At 39.5% G+C, this 13,953-nt stretch overlaps 1 protein-coding gene across 2 annotated transcripts in view; it reads left to right on the top strand.

The window, feature by feature from the left end:
• GNPTAB (N-acetylglucosamine-1-phosphate transferase alpha and beta subunits) overlaps positions 1–13,953 on the top strand; it is a 58,712-nt gene that overhangs the window by 22,725 nt on the left and 22,034 nt on the right. For both annotated transcript variants that reach the window (XM_006084083.3, XM_023749867.1), the window contains exons 4-9: positions 1,839–1,880; positions 4,093–4,298; positions 5,720–5,784; positions 6,051–6,185; positions 13,070–13,231; positions 13,615–13,794. In XM_006084083.3, the coding sequence (XP_006084145.1) occupies positions 1,839–1,880; positions 4,093–4,298; positions 5,720–5,784; positions 6,051–6,185; positions 13,070–13,231; positions 13,615–13,794 (790 nt within the window). The remainder of the gene's footprint in view (positions 1–1,838; positions 1,881–4,092; positions 4,299–5,719; positions 5,785–6,050; positions 6,186–13,069; positions 13,232–13,614; positions 13,795–13,953) is intronic.

Below are 13,953 nucleotides of genomic sequence, written 5' to 3' on the forward strand. Positions count from 1 at the left end.
GATTGTTCCCTTGAAAAAGAAAACAGGCCTACAGATTTAAATGTTTTCCATTCAATACAGGCAGTAAAAAATATATTCCCTTTTAATATCAATTAATATACTATGGAACTAAAAACTTGGTAGTTCTTTTTAATGTGGAATTTCATTTTATTTACTTTATCTGGGAAAGGTGGGTACAGTGGGCTTCTGGAGAGCCTTCTGAGCTAGGGACCTCGCTGATGTAATTTCCCCTCTGATTCCTCAGGAGTGTTTGCTGAGAACTCCATTCACTCCTTTGTGAATGTAATGGGTGCCACCCAGTCGCAGGTCATTGGCCAGATTAAACTGCAACAAATAGTCTTTCTCTCAGTGTTAGAGAATGATGGAAGACCTTCCCAGGGCATGAAAAGAGCTTTGACAGCCTGGTACCATGTTTTACTAAGGGTGTCCCAAAATTCACGCAAGAAGTAATTTTGATAGAAAACACAGGTTTATAATTAAAAATTGTAAATTTTTTATTGATTCATAAAGTATACAGTATAGGGTTATGTATGGAATAGCATATCGGGTAAATGGATTATCATGTCGCGATAGCAAGCACCATTAACTGTTATTGCCTGAGCAGCCGCATTTTCGAAGAAGAATGGTCCGATGATGCCTCCAGCCCAAAATCCGCACCAAACAGTGACATGTTGTGGATGCATTTGTTTCTCAACAATCACTCGTGGATTTTCTGAACCCCAAATGTGACAATTTTGTCGATTAACCAAGCCATCAAGATGAAAATGAGCCTCATCACTGAAGATGATTTTGTTAGAAAAATCAGCATCCACTTGTTGTTGTTCCATAATCCATTCAATGAACTCTATTCGCTGTGCATGGTCAGTAGGCTTCAGTTCTTGAGTCAATTGAACTTTGTAAGCATGAAGATGCAAATCTTTCATGAGAATACACTGTAGAGAGCTTCACGAAATGTCCAATTCTTGACCACGGTGCCGAATTGATGTCCCTGGACTCTCAGCAACACTCTCACGAACTGCTTCGATGTTTTGTGTTGAACGACTTGTTGAAGGATGGCCAGAGTGTTTAAGATCACTAATTGATCCAGTCTCCCTAAATTTTTTTTAAAAAATATATTTTATTGATTTTTTACAGAGAGGAAGGGAGAGGGATAGAGAGTTAGAAACATCGATGAGAGAGAAACATCGATCAGCCGCCTCCTACACACTCCCTACTGGATCGATGTTTCTAACTCTCTATCTCTGTCCCTTCCTCTCTGTAAAAATCAATAAAATATATATATAAAAAAAAGATTACTAATTGATCCAGTCTCCCTAAATTTTTTAATTAATCTCTTCACAGTTGAAGTTAAATCACTATTCCGACCATATTTTGCACAAAAATTGCAAACTGTAGCTGCCAAACCTTCATTATTTTTAAAATATTGCTCAACAATGAAAACGCGTTGTTCTTTCGTGTAGCGCTCCATTTTTAATAACCCTGAACTGTCAGCTGTCACGCTATCTTTTTTTTTCCATTGGGAACACTTTACGGCACAAATGGCATAAAATTCAAATCTTGCGTGAATTTTGGGACACCCTTTAGTAAGATGTAAAAGCTTCTATTTTAAGTAATCTGTCATGATTACTGTGGAAGGTACCTGACAATATTTGTTGATCATATGTCATTGAAATGTATAATTTATAATGTACCTTAAATGTTGCAAGCATTATAGCACTTTCTATTGGTTAGTTCCAGTAGGGTAACCAAGAAAATCAATGTTGTAAGTCATCTGCTATTCACATTTAGGGCCAGCACTGGTCCATGCATATGTAATGAAATGTGTTTGCTTTCATTAGAGAAATCCTTGGGAAGAACACAACAGAACCAACTAAGAAGAGGTAAGCAGTTTGATTTTTCTCTCAGGAATGAAAAATTGAAGGACTGAAGTGAAACTTCCAGGTTCACACCCATTTCTGTTGGGAACACAGTATTTTGTGTTAACTCTTTTACTCCTATTCAGTCCCTTTCCAGCTAGTTTTTGACCCCCAAATTACTGTGCATTCATTAGATGGGAAATTTTTTAGTGTCAAAGGTGTAGTTGATTGAGGACTCTGGTTATTTGGGTTGTAGCTAACTAACCAAAGCTTTATCACTTTTTGGGAGGGTTAGAAAGGTTTTTCTTCTCTGTCATTCACATTAATCTGTCTTGGTATACTATTCTCTTGGTCCACTTAAACTCTAACTCCAGTGTTTCATTTATATCCATTATTTAATTATATACTTAATGTATATTTTCTTACCTTTAAATGCTGTCGAAGTTATATGTCTTTTTTTTTTTTGAAGTTGTATGTCTTATATTTGAGGACTAGGAAGGGAATTTAGCTCAGTGACAAAAATCTGAGATATCTATCTTGATTTGAATCATACCTGACTTAGATCCTTAAAACAAGACTGTCTCACTGAGAAGTGGAAATCTCTGTTAATGACCACTTCCCCACTTAACCATTAGACTTAAAAATAAAATAATTATTCATAGAAAAATGATCCTGAGCAATTTTGAGATCCAGAAGTACCTTCTGAATCATCTGTTTATGTTACTTATATTTACTTATATATACTACTGTTAATACTATTATTTTTAAATGCCTTTTAAATTATTTAAAGTAATGATGCAACATTACAGAAAAGTTGAGAAGAAAGGGAAAAGAATATGCAGAATTCTGTGGTCTTCATTAAACAACTATGATCATTTTATTCTCTTTTCATGCATGCTTTTATACTTATAATTTATAATCTATGTAATATTTTGTATCCTATCCTATTTTTAAAATTTTATACCATTATACATATTTCTGTGTTGATAAATTATCTTCATGCTTCTTTCTTCGCAATTTTAATAGTTGTATAATACCCCATAAAGTAACTGTACTATAATTTACTAAATGTTGGACACTTACATATTTTTACTGTTGTCAATACTTTAGATTTTTTTGGGGGGTCTGGCATTTTCAGTGTGTGGGTTTATTTATTCTCTCTGTTTCTCTTCTCCTACATGGAAGTAAACTACTGAGGAAGAAGCATGTGTCTTTTTTTTACTATATGGATATATAGTATATGTATTTCCAAAGAGGAAATGGTGAACATTTATGGTGACACTAACAGTTTTGGAGAGGAACAGGTTTACTGTGCTTGCGCTAACATTGAGTCACTATTTTTTGAAGGGTGCTAATTTAGTAAACACTGTTTTCTTTTGCATTTCTTTAATTATTAGGTTGGACAATTTTATTTAGAGTCATAGCTATCACTTTGTGAATTCTCTAGCTCTGTCTTTTGCCTGTTCGTTTGTTTAGATAATATGTTTATTCTAGGTATTTTTTAGGTATAGATAGAAATGTCTCATATGAAATTATCTTAGAACCTTATATCATTTACTTTTGTTTGCATCAGTGTTGTATCATATTCAATATATTTGATTGTATTCTAATTGAACTTGGTAAGTTGTGAGTAGTATGATGACACTCTATCAAACAGAATTTATCAACTTTCTATTCAGCCTAGTGGGCTTTACTGGAATTATGAGTGATCTTTAAAATGATAGTAATGAAATGCTATTTTTTGGTGCTACTTTGAGTTATTAAATTTTGGTGGCAGTCATTTTATTAATAGAAATTTGAAAGCTCTATCTTTTGATTTGCACTTGTTTAAAGATTTTATATATCATACTTCTAAGTTACTAAGTTTTATATTTTTGAGATAAAATTCCTTGTTTATTAAAATACTAGAGGCCCGGTGCACAAAATTCGTGCACAGGTAGCGTCCCTAGGCCTGGACTGCGATCAGGCCTATTGAGGCCTTCCAGCTGCTGGCCAGGGCCTCCCTTCGTTCCATGCCCCCTGGTGGTTACCACATGTCATCGCATAGTGAGCAATTGAACTCCCAGTCTCCTGGTCAAACTCCTGAGTGGACAATTTGCATATTAGGCATATATATATATGATTTTTAATAGGCTATTAGACAAACATCTGGGAAATGTAGTGGTACCAACCAGCTTTTTACTGTTGATTGATTTTTCAAGAATGTTGTTGTGAGGGTGTTGGTGTTTCTTTCCAGTGAGAAGCAGCTGGAATGCTTGCTGACACACTGCATTAAAGTGCCAATGCTTGTCCTGGACCCAGCCCTGCCGGCCAACGTCACACTGAAGGACCTGCCATCACTTTACCCTTCTTTTCATCTTGCCAGCGACGTATTCAATGTTGCAAAACCAAAAAACCCTTCGACTAATGTTTCAGTTGTTGTTTTCGATAGTACTAAGAATGGTAAGGTCTTCTTGTGGGTATTTCAACGTCATGTTACCATTGGATGTTTGAATTTAAAAATTCTGAGTGGAACAGAAATGATGCAGTTTTAAAGAAATTCAGTTTTTGTGCTCACTTCAACGAGCACTATTTATTCAGTATAATTAACCTAGGTTTTTCTATTTGTTGTATTTTAAATATATAGGGAAAGTAAAGGGATAATCTTTGACAAATTATAGCAAGTTATCTGATTTATTATTTGGTTAAAGTTAGCTTTGTTTGTTTTTTAAATGAAGAAGTCCTTAAATTAAGGTACTCTGAAAACATTCCACCTGAAGAAGAAAAAAATGACAATATGTTAACAGTTATAACTCAGTTGTAACACCTATGGAGAGAATCTTGGATTTTCCTCCACTAATTTTATAGCATTGCAAAAACTTGATTTTGATTAGTAAAATCTGCATTAAATTGTAGTCTTCTAAAAGCTGTTTTTTGAATTCCCACTTGGGTTTCTGTTTGACTGCTCTACTTATTATATTCATTCAGTAAAGGTTCGTTGAGCCACTGCTCTGAGTTGGTTGTTGTTCTAGGTCAGTGGTCGGCAAACTGCGGCTCGTGAGCCACATGCGGCTCTTTGGCCCCTTGAGTGTGGCTCTTCCATGAAATACCGACTTCTGTGCATGGGCCACGAAGTTTCAATCGCACTGTACATGCGTGCCCACACATGGTATTTTGTGGAAGAGCGACACTCAAGGGGCCAAAGAGCCACATGTGGCTCGAGAGCCACAGTTTGCCAACCACTGTTCTAGGTAATAGGGATACAGCAGAGAACCAAAAAGACACATTTCTGCCCTCATGGAGCTTACATTTATAGTGGGACACAGGCTCACTCTTTATCATCCATCCTCAGTTATCTCGGTCAGGGATGGCAGATCCCTTCTTAAAGAGCCAGAGGCAAAAAAAGAAATAAAAGGGGGAGCCAGAGCCAAAATGACCAATACTGTATAGGTAGTTATATAAGAATTTATCATTTAACCTTTTAAAAATATAATTTATTCAACATTCCCTCAGTTCGTTGTGACTCTTGAGGAACCCTAGGATCTACAGTGGGTCCCCACTGTTAGTTTAAATGCCACTGGCCTGGCTTCCAGGAGCTCCCTTCTGTTTGCTCCTACAGCTGTGATTTCTGTCAAATTGTCATTTCCATGTCTCTGCTGCCCGCATGAATCTCTCCTTTTATATTTCAAAATTTAACATTAATTACACACTGCATTACCTTGTTCCACTTTTGTTGGATGGTTTTGTCTCCCTTAACTACCTTTTTTGAGACCATGTATTATACTGTTTTATCAGCTCTCAAAATGCTTTGTACAGTGTCCTGTCAGATGTTATAGTTAAGTATTCATTAAAAATTGGCTTGTTTATTGTATTCTTTGTTGTAGTTGAAGATGCCCATGCTGAAACCTTTAAGGGAAACAGCAAACAGACAGTTTGGAGGGGCTATTTGGTATGTTATTTTAAATTAATTTTGTTCTTGCAGTAGACTAGAATACAAGTATGAGTAATAAAGCTGGTTTACTTTGAGACACTTTTTAATGTTTACTTTTTCTCTGAGGCTAGCTTGCTAGTATTAATGAATGTTGATCTAAGTAATCTTAACTCTGACTTTGAAGCTTGTTTGATATAATAGATCTTTGCTGGTTTTCTCAGCTGTAAGATTTCACCAGCCTGGTGATGTGGAAAGGGACTTGTATTTTTCCCCTCTTATTTTAGACCACAGATAAAGAAGTCCCTGGGCTAGTGCTAATGCAAGATTTGGCTTTCCTGAGTGGGTTTCCACCGACCTTCAAGGAGACAAATCAACTAAAAGCAAAATTGCCAGAAAATCTTTCTTCTAAAATAAAACTGGTAAGAACCTAGATGATAGAGCACCCAGTACAAACATCTCATTTAATGCATGACTCTTCTCTTGCGGTCCGTTTCTTTCATAGGAGAGCTGGCAATCGTAAGAAACAAAGTGGGTCTCTATTCTGCCACAGTATGGAGACAGCCCTTTGTTTACAGGAGATCTTTACTCCTTACTCTTCATTTGGGTAAAATCTTAAGGGTCTTATTTGGTTGCAGGTTTCTCAGAAGCAGGATCATTTATTTAACAAACTAGAGGCCCGGTGCACAAATTCATGCATGAGTGGGGTCTTTCGGCCTGGCTGGTGATCGGGGGCCGATTGGGGCCAGCCGGCTGGGGGCAGGGACTGCGGGAGGTTGGCCAGCCGTGGGAGGTTGGCTGTGGAAGCACACTGATCACCAGGAGGCAGCTCCTGCATTGAGCATCTGCCCCCTGGTGATCAGTGTGCATCACAGCTACCGGCTGGTCATCCGGTCATCAGGTTGTAACAGTTGTTTAGGCTTTTATGTATAGAGATGAACTTCTACTATGTGTCAGGTGCTGTTACTCAAAGGGAGTGTGCTTCAGATACTTGTAACATTTGATAATGTGAAACCTCCCTTCACTAATAGCTAATTGAGTCATTAACATATTTAGGATTTATATTTATTAACTCCTCATGCTTGACTAGTGATGCCATTTGTTAGAGTTGACTGGAGGCTGCCCTGTGACATGCCTTTTCTGTCACATTTACAGTGGAACCTCGGTTCTCGAACTTAATTCTTTCTGGAAGGCTATTGCAGAAGCGATTTCTTTGAAAACAGAATCCTTTTTTCCCATTAGAAATAATGTAAATTGAATTAATCCATCCCAGACCCACAAATGATTCCCTTTTTACCCTCTCATATACAGTACATGTATAATGTACTGTTTAATCTATAAATTAACACTTCTTTTCTTAAATTTATCGAACCACCCCTTACTAGCCTTAAATGAATCACTTTTAGCATTCGGTCTAGGTCTAGGGATGTCTTTCAGGTCAGCATGCAGCATCTTAGCTTGTTCATCTATCACTGTCTCCGAATTGGCTATCACTGGCTAACTGCTCTTCTTTTATTCACATGAACAACAGTTTTTCTACCTCTTCAATTGTCTGTGATCATGGTTTCTTTCACACCCTTAGCAACATTAGCATTCTTGATGGCCTCTTCATGTTTTAAAATTGTGCTAATCACCAGCAAGGAAAGCATTCTCTCCTTTGTTAGTTGCCTGAGAGATGCTTTTTGTCATGCTGAGGTGTCAGCTTGAAAGGGTTGTCAGTTTGAAAATGGAAGTTTAGTTTAGACATTTTTTTCTGTGAACAACTTGGTGGAGAACTGAATTGTTGGGGAAAGGAAGCGTTGGAGAAACTGAGTTTGTATTGTTTTCAGAGCCAATTGTCTTGTTGATGTAGGGCCCAGTTCCTGTGGGTACACTTTCCATTTGACCTTATGTCAGTATGCCTGCTGTCCTTTGGAAGCCTTTCAGGTTGTAAAACGTGGATGTCTTTTCTCTTAAAAGAGAGGGCATAAAGTTCTTGGCTCAGAATTTGTTAGGCCCTGCCCTAACCAATTTGGCTCAGTGGATAGAGCGTTGGCCTGCGGAGTGAAGGGTCCCAGGTTTGATTCCGGTCAAGGGCATGTACCTTGGTTGCAGGCATATCTCCAGTAGAGGGTGTGCAAGAGGCAGCTGATCGATGTTTCTCTCTCATTGATGTTTCGGGCTCTCTATCTCTCTCCCTTTCTCTCTGTAAAAAAAATCAATAAAATATATTAAATTAAAAAAAAAATTTGTTAGGCCCTGGTTTTCTTGGTATTACAAAGAAGTGTTAAATTCTGCCACTGTGTTTAGCTTACTGATTCTTACTTCTTGTTCCTGTTGGTGTCATTGAACAATTTGGAGGTGAAGGATGGACCTGGAGGTGGCGGGGGAGAGCTGAGAGTGGGGGAGGTCTTACTTTAGTACCTGTTTTGACCATGTTTTTTATATTCTTCTCCCCAGCTTGTTTCTTTTTTTTCCCACGTGTTTCACTGTTTCAAGATACATTGTACAATCTTTGTAAATAATGATAACATGAATGACATTTATATGTTGGGTTTTTTTTTTTTTTTCACATTTTCCTCCATTACTTTTTTAATGGTACTTGGAAATATGGTAGTGCCCAGCTAGATTAGGGTTGAATTCTTTCTTAATCTGCAGTTCTTTTAAAATATATATTACATTCCTCTTTCCCCTGAACTATATTTGCTATTGACTTGGGTAGATAAAACTGTAGATTAACATTGATTTCAACCATGTTTATTTGGCTTCTTGGCTTCCTAGCTATTGGTTCCAGAATTACAGAAACAGGTATATCTGTCCTTTTTTTAAAAAAATCCTCACTTGAGGGTTTTTTTTCCCTTTGATTTTCAGAGAGTGGAAATGAAACTGGAGGAAGGGGAGAGAGAGAGAGAAACATTGATGTGAGAGAGACACATTGATTGCCTGCCTCCAGCACACACCTCAACAGGTGCCAGGAATCTAACTTGTAAACCTAGCACTCTCCCTTGCCTGTAATCAAACCCGAGACCACTTTGGTGAGTGGGCTAACACTAACCATTGAGCAATACCAGCCAGGGCAGAAAAACCCAGCAGGAAAAGGTGTAGCAGTTAGGGATTAGACAAGATGACTTTGGAGGCAGGAAAACCAGTTTAGCCACTGCTGCTTGAGCCCAGCAAGACAGTTGGGTTCAGCAAGTGCCTTGTTGGTGGTGCAAGGATGAGAATAGTTCCAGAAACATCAGAGAGAGCCCCTCAGCATGACCTGGTGACTTAGCTGGGGGAGAGGGAAGGAAAAATGAAAGGGGAAGTGGGTGTTTCTAGAGAAGACGGGAGCGATGGCATTAGCCACACTCAGAGCTTCAGTGGGAGAAGCAAGCTTTTTCAGGAAGGAAACTCTGAGCTCTGTGTGGGTGATGTTTCCTTAGAGGTGCTTTGTGGCATGTGGGAGGAAAGGGCCGTTAGGCATGGACTTCAGGGCCTCAGCAGCTGAACCATTTTGCCCTCTCAGTTCCTCCAGGAGGCCTGGCCATCGAGAGCTCTGTCTGCCCCAGACGCCTCAGTGATACTGCCTGTTCACCTTTGTACCCCTAGTGATTATCTTGGGGCCTGGCATTTATGGGGCCACTCAAGAAATGCTTGTTGAAGAATGAGCAAGAAGAAAGGCTGTGACTATAACCTGCCCGCCCCCACCCCCACACCACCACCACATACACTGTCTTGGACTACAAAGGGAAACGGTTCAGCCAGTATGATTATCCATAGGCCTCACTAGGTTTATGGCACCAGGGCTGTATTCATGCAACATTACTTTGCCTTTATTATTCCGGTTAGAGCAAAGCCAAAATCTGCACTCCTACACCCTCTGGAGGGGAGGTGGGACTTGAAGAAAATGGTTTCTTTTTACCAGGTAATAGATTTGAATTCATAAAAACTTTACTGAGGACTATAGTCTTATAAATCAATCTTTTCTATTAAAGGCTTTCTAGTTTGAGATACCTTGAGGTGAATTCTTTTATGATCTGTAGAATTTTTGTATGTGCTGGACACAGAATTCACCTTTTGGGAAACTAGATTGTCTATTGGTCTTTATTTTCAGCTCACTCGTTCTAAATCCTCCTGCTTTCTTAGACATTTTCATTTATGGTGGGGTTTTGCTTGTGTGTTGATATTTGTTCTTGTTCACTTCTTTAACATATGTTAGAGCAGGTGGAAAATCTTCCCAACGCTCTCAAGTGCATCCTCACATTTGGTTCAGTTCCATGATAGTGGTTGCTGGGTGGGTGTGCAGAAGAAGTGGAGGACAGGGGGCTGTCCTCATGCTATTTGTAATCTCTTTTGGGAGGCAGTATGTTTGCATAGTAAGTGTTCAAGTAGCAAAACAAGAGAAGAATAGTCTAGAGTTGAGGTTGGCATTTAGAAACAGGAGAGGTCTGTGTGGATCAGAGACATGGGGAACATTTTCAAAGAGAAAGAGGCTGCCCGGGGTCCTTGAAGGCTGACCAAGTTGTATGGTTCAGCAGGAAGGACAGTGCGGGCAGAGTGGGAACACCATATTGTCCTGCCTGGACCTCTGTCAGGGCATGTTCAAGGTCACAGTATATTGTAGGAATATTGTATTCATGCCCCTTCTTTTAATGACTTCCCTTCAACTGGTCATGCACCTGTTCTCTTAAAGCACGTCACCCTTTCTTTTGGTTTTATTCCTAAAATAAAGACATAAGCAGGTTAAACAACTCTGGAACTGATTTAAGTTTTAGAAAACCACCAGCACATATTAAGATGTAGTAGGTTTGAGTTGTCGGATCACTAGAAGGAGCTAATTTGTTTTTCAGTTTTATTAGCTGGTATGTTTTTTCCCTAACCATATATTATCTCATATATGGACGTATCAAGCACATCATTCCTTTTTTTAATATATATTTTTTTATTGATTTCAGAGAGGGAAGGAGAGGGAGAGATAGAAACATCAGTGAAGAGAGAGAATCATTGATCGGCTACCTCCTGCATGCCCCACACTGGGGATCGAGTTCACAGACCGGGCATGTGCCCTTGACTAGAATCGAACCCAGGACCCTTCATTCCGCAGGCCAATGCTCTATCCACTGAGCCAAATCAGCCAGGGGAGGCACATCATTCTTGCAAATGCCACAGTTACAAACATATGGAAGTGTCAGTGACTTAGAGATAGCACGCTTTATCTCTCAGTCATACTAACTTGTCCCTTGTGGGTCTGCAGGGGGTAGGTGTCCAGTTGTTCTCTCTTTGAGAAACTTATGATTTAAAGAATTTAGATAAACTTAGAATTTCAAGTAAGGAGCTACATATGGAAGCAGTTGCCCAAGCTGAGAACCCCAGCCTTTGGCACTCACTACAACCACGCTTCAGTACCCCTCCTGTCTCTTCCGGAAAAGTAATTACTGTGTCCAGGACTGGAGAGCCACCTAGTGGCTAGCCCAGGATACTTTCTTCCCACCCTTTTTCACTACTCAAAACCTGGTTGGTTACAGTGGCAGAAATTCTTTTTCATACACAAATATTCCCTTATGTTTTTTCTTTTCATCTCTTTCCAAGTATTGTGTACTTACCTTAGGAAACTGTCTGTGAAATTTCAAAATAGTTTTCCAGAATAAAAGCAGTTTGGAAGAAGAGATCAAGATAAGGCTATTTCCCCAGTAATTTTAAAATTAAATTAGGATATGATAACACTATCTTGATGTATTCTCGAGTAGTGATTTTTATACTCCAGGGAGCCCAAAGAGGTGCTGTGAGAGCCTCGGTGGGAGGTAGAGAAGGAGCAGCAGAGGCCTAGGGTGGATAGTGAGGCTCTGTAGGTTCCCAGGTAGAATATTCACCCTGAGGCAGGATGGTGGCAGCAATGAGAGCTGACCTTCAGTGAGTGCTTAGTGTATGCCAGGCACTGCCAAGGTGAAAGAACGTAATTAGTTAGGAAGACATTACACGTGCAAGCATTTCTGGTAAGAGTGAATGGCCCACATAATAAAAAGGGGAAAAGAGAAATAAAATTCTAACTCTAACTTTTAGTTTTGGGGCCTACGTAAACTCAGGAGCCTTTGAAAGATGAGCTAAGTATAGTCATGTTACAAATACAAGAGCTTAATCGGAGGCCATATAATTTGTGTTTGCTTCTGGTTTATAAATTTAAAACAAAGCCCAGGCTCCGTTAGAAAGAGTCATTTCGGCAGAAGGATTTTACTGTCCTCAGTTAGTGGTTTTCAATCCTCTTCCTGGCTTTTTAAGCTCTGAAAGGCCTCTTTCATGGGAAAATGTATTATAGGCTTAGAACATAAACATCAAGGGTGTTATGGACTTGGGTAGAGGTAGGGAAGCCTATTTATAAAATGTGTTAAGCTCTAGCCCATTTGCTCAATGGTTAGAGCATGGGCCCATGGACTGAAGGGTCAGGGTTGGATTCCTGGTCAAGGGCATTTACCTGGGTTGCAGGCCCAATCACGGCTCAGCTCAGGGCGTGTACAGGAAGCAACTGATCAGTGTGTCTCTCACATCGATAACAAAAAACGTGTTAATGCTTAGGATATTCCCTCTTAAAGATTTATGATTACTTCTAATGCTTTGCCCCCAAACGTGCTTTTGGAAGCACGTCAGTCAGCTCTGCCAAAGACACTCATTCATCTTACGTGTGGGCACAAAAGCTATCCGGATGCCCTGCTAGCAGACATGGTCCCCGCCAATTATAGAGAGGTTACACTGCAGGGCTTTCCCCCAGAGTAAGCAGAACACAGAGTATTTTAGAACACAGGTCATAGACCGGTGACCAGATGTGCTGTGTTGGAACGTATGACAATCAAAATCATTTGAGCCGGCATTGAAAGTTGAGAGATTTCTATTGAATGCCAACTGTAACTAAAAAATTTTAAATACTTTTTAAAAAGGAAATTGGGAGATTTCCTGTCCTCTTAGATCTGGCAGCACTGGGTGGCATTGAGTAGTGGCTGCAGCTTTCAGATGGGGCCTGAGATGTCCCTTTCGCCAGGGCCCTGCCACTCCCTCTTGTTCTTAATTCCTGGCCCATTCCATTCATTTGGGAAAAGCATCTGACTGTTTAGGTTTTCTTTCTTTCTTTCTTCTTCTTTTTTTTTGGTGATATTGGCTTGCAATATTCCTTTGTATATGTATGAGACATTTAATCTTTAAATACGTATAATATATATTTAGATGTATACTATATATAATACATAGCCTATGTTTTATATATATATTTAAAGTTTAAAGATTAAACTGGGAATTTCAAGGTGTCTCTTCATTAGGGCTCAGTTTTTCCCCCGGTAACCCTGTTGTCATTTTATAGTTGCACCTGTACTCAGAGGCCAGTGTAGCACTCCTAAAATTGAACAACCCCAAAGATTTCCAAGAACTGAATAAGCAGACTAAGAAGAACATGACCATCGATGGGAAAGAACTGACCCTAAGTCCTGCGTATTTATTATGGGATCTGAGTGCCATCAGCCAGGTAAGGAATGCAGAGATCCTTTCAAAACCGAGTCGGTTTAGGTTGTTAGAAGATTTATAGGTTGCTTTGTTAGAAAAAGGAAGAGGACTTGAGTTGACTGGGACTTTTCTAATGTTCCAGTCCCTGCCATTGGTTAATATTACCCGAAGTGACCGAGAATCAGATCCAAGAACCTTTTCTAAAAAAGTGTGTTAAAGAAATGCTGTATCTGTGTTGCTGTTGTAACTGAGCTAAGTCTTTTGCAGTTTTCGTAATGTTTCAAAGTAAGACTGGGTCTTTAAAAGTCTGCCAGAGCACCCTGAGAGCAGAGAGGCCCAGGGAGACACGGGGAGGTGCGACTTCAGGGCTATTTTACATCTTCGAGCACCAGGTGTTTTTCTCAGTCCAAGCAGGATGAAGATGTTTCTGCTAGCCGTTTTGAAGATAATGAAGAACTGAGGTACTCACTGCGATCTATCGAGCGGCACGCGCCGTGGGTTCGGAATATTTTCATAGTCACCAATGGGCAGATTCCGTCCTGGCTGAACCTTGATAATCCTCGAGTGACAATAGTAACACACCAGGTATGTGGCTTTCTGTATATCACGAGGCTGTGGTTTTCTGTTCTGTCTTTTCTGTTCTTTTACTTTTCCCTGATTTCATTCCCTTCACCCTCCTCACCTCCATTTCCACCTTCCTTTAATTCTTCCATGTGCCTGCCTTCCTTCCAAAACCAAAAATAA

Source organism: Myotis lucifugus, unplaced genomic scaffold, assembly GCF_000147115.1.
Source record: "Myotis lucifugus unplaced genomic scaffold, Myoluc2.0 scaffold_10, whole genome shotgun sequence".
In the NCBI taxonomy this organism is placed as follows: Eukaryota; Metazoa; Chordata; class Mammalia; order Chiroptera; family Vespertilionidae; genus Myotis; species Myotis lucifugus.